At 68.4% G+C, this 2,901-nt stretch overlaps 1 protein-coding gene across 1 annotated transcript in view; it reads right to left on the bottom strand.

Moving 5' to 3' along the window:
- The window catches only part of CBS (cystathionine beta-synthase), an 18,701-nt gene that overhangs the window by 5,440 nt on the left and 10,360 nt on the right, over nt 1–2,901 (bottom strand). Inside the window, exons 10-12 of the mRNA XM_077755370.1 lie at nt 1,842–2,067; nt 1,545–1,679; nt 872–980 (exon numbers count right to left, since the gene is read on the bottom strand). Of these exons, the coding sequence (XP_077611496.1) occupies nt 872–980; nt 1,545–1,679; nt 1,842–2,067 (470 nt within the window). The remainder of the gene's footprint in view (nt 1–871; nt 981–1,544; nt 1,680–1,841; nt 2,068–2,901) is intronic.

The following is a 2,901-nucleotide window of genomic DNA, read 5'->3' as shown; positions in this document are numbered from 1 at the left end:
GTTTCGCGGGGGCGTATCCACATCACAACCAGGGACTGGGACGTCCGCCGGTAGAGGGATGGGAGGAGCTGAGGAGCCTGGACAGCAGGGAAGGTCGCCCTCGCTCAGCCCAGCCGCCAGCCCCTTGCACGTGACACTGGGCTCAGTGACCCCCCACAGAGCTTCCACACAAGAAACACACTCGTGTGCTCGGTGCTCTGGGGTGTGACTGGGCCTGGGGCACAGGGGGCGAGCATATCACGTGGGGGCGGCGGGGCCCCAGCTGCGGGAAGTGCCTGGGTTGGAGGAAGGACAGGTGGACCGGAGGCGGGGGATCCAGGCCAGGCAGGAGGGGCCCGCGGGCGGGGAAGTAACACGACTCCGGGCAGCAGCTGTGTGTGGTGGGGAGATGAGGAACCAAATCCCTCCCTGGCTCTGGGCTCAGTCCTTCAAGTGCAACACAGCCGCCTTCCCTCCCCGCCAAGTGCCGGACAAGCTGGTGGTGGACGGCGCCGGGGACCAGGGAGAGGAGATGCCTGACCGCTCACCTGGGGCCTCTGCCCGGCCTATCGAGGGGCCGAGGTCACCTCAGGATGCTCACAGGCCCCGCCCAGCCCCGCCCAGCCCCGGCAACTCTCCCAGAAAGTTCTCGGCCTGCCAGCCATTCTTGACGAACACGCACAGGGAGGGCACAGGCCTGGTGTCACGAATGATCACACTCGCGGGCGCCCAGCTCGGCTAAGACGGCCTTGGGATCATGACCCCCGGGTGAGGCTGGGGCGAACCCTTGGATTCATGGTCTTGGGCGCAGCAGGGCGCTGGCACTCTCCTGGGGAGCACTGAGCCCCACCTCCCAAGCACAGGCCCAGGTCCCGAGGGAAACCGCGCGTACCTGTTTGAACTGCTTATAGAGGACTTTCTGAACTTGGTCTGATGGCTGAACCTTCCCAGCGAGCAGAGATGACAGCATGTTCCCCAGGGTCACCATGCCCAGGATCACCCTGGGAAACAGGGGCCAGGGGTCAGTACAGGCACCTCTGCCCTCCCTCAGCGTGTGCTCCGTGGCCGGACCTGCACTTCCTCTGAGAATTCGACCAGCACGTGTGGTGGCTGCGTGGGGGTGGGGTGGGGACAGCAGTGACCGACGCCCGGCCCTGGGAGCTGCCTGTGCAGGGCAGGGACAGCATCCTGACCGGCGTCTCAGGTAACCAGCCGGCAGCGTCCCAGGCCGTGGGCGTGGTTCCAGAATGAGGGCGGTGTCGGGAGACGGGGACACCGCTCATCTGTGCTTGCCCGCCGCGGCCGTCGGTGCTCGACACGCGCCAGAGCACGGCCAGGCCCCAACGGCCGCCCCTTGGGCCCACGCACAGGGAGGCGGGAGGGGCCCCCGGGCCCTAAGAGCTGGCGTGGCGGGTGGTCAAGGACAAGAGGTCCGACGGGCCATCCGCTGCCCTCAGCGGCTCGGCGCACAGTGGCCACGGTCAGCCCGTCTGCGTGGGGCTCTCGCGGCCGCCGGGTCCCAGAGTGCGGAGCCCCAGCCCCGGGTGGGGGTGGCGGACACTGACCCTGATTCGTCGACCACGGGCACCTGGTCGAAGCCCTTCTCCCGGAGGATCTCGATGGTGTGCTCACAGGTGACCGTGGGCAGCACCGTCAGCGGGGCCGACAGGCTCAGCTCCTGAACTCGGAGGTGCCACCACCTGCGGGGGTGGGGGGGGGAGGGCCGGGCCGGCCGTGAACCAGGAGGCGAGATTTGACACAAGGGTCACCACAGAGGGAGGCCGCGGAGACGGCCTGCCGGGCGTGGGACGAGCATGCAGCCTGGACGCGGGACTGGGGTCTCCGCTCAGAGACGTCCTTACCACGGCTTGGTCACGGTGAAGTCCTCCTCCTTCAGGAAGCCCTTCTGCAGCATCCATTTGTCGCTGAGGAACTTGGACCTGCAGGCACCAAGAAGCCACTGGGGCCTGGCCGGAGGGTCTCCCCACCCCTCTGCCCTCACGGACTGGGGCACAGTCAGCCCTGAGGAAGCCCAGCCCCCCTCGCCAGACCACGGGACCAGCAGAGACCCCGAGAGGCTGGCGGGGGCTGTGGGGGCGCCGGGAGCCAGGCCTCACACACCCAGCGGGGCCTGCAGTGGGGGCAGCTGGTCAGCCCGCAAGCCTGGTGTGTGCGCGGGAGCGCGGGGCACACAGTCTGTCCAGAGCCTGAGCCTGCAAGCCCGTTCCCGGCTCCAGGGGCCTTGGGGCTCCGGGCTGCCTGCCTGGGACCTGCCCTAACCTGCCCCCGGGTGACCAAGACCCAGTGCGGGAGGACACGCTCGGCCCTTCACGTGACCACCGCTAGCNCCCGTCCACTCTCCCTCTCCCACCCCACCCCTGCTCCGTCTCCCTCCCACTCGCCCCGACTCCCACATACACCAACCCCGGCCCCCAACACCCACCCACTGACCCGACCCCTGCTCTGTGTCTCCCCCACACACCACCCTTTCTCTCTCCCCTGACCGGCTCCGTCACATTTTCCTTCACACGTTGGCGTACACACACTTGCACGCGTCCTATGCACACACAGCAGGCCTGTCGAGCGCACTCCTTACTGAGTGGGGCGGGGGGCAGCCCAGCTCAGGGCAACTGTGAGTCACTGCACCCCTGGGAACCAACTTGGGGTGCCCACCAGGAGCAACTGAGGGCGCCCTGCAGCGCCTGGGCTATGGGGGAACCGTGAGGGTTGGGGGAGCGGGGTGTGTTCTCAGCTCCCAGTCCCCCCGAAGCCTGCTGCTGTGCAACCTGGCCCACAGGCCAGGGGCCCCTGGCTGGGCCTGGGGCCTTCAGGGCTGGGACACACGTGCAGCAGCGCCATGGGGCCGGGGGGCGAGGGCCACTGGCCGGACACTTCCCAGCAGGTCCTGAAGGGCCGTCTGAG

The sequence above is a fragment of the Crocuta crocuta genome, unplaced genomic scaffold, assembly GCF_008692635.1.
Source record: "Crocuta crocuta isolate KB4526 unplaced genomic scaffold, BGI_CrCroc_1.0 scaffold675, whole genome shotgun sequence".
NCBI lineage: Eukaryota > Metazoa > Chordata > Mammalia > Carnivora > Hyaenidae > Crocuta > Crocuta crocuta.
The sequence above is the reverse complement of the archived record's forward strand: the minus strand, read 5'-3'. Positions and strand labels throughout refer to the sequence as shown.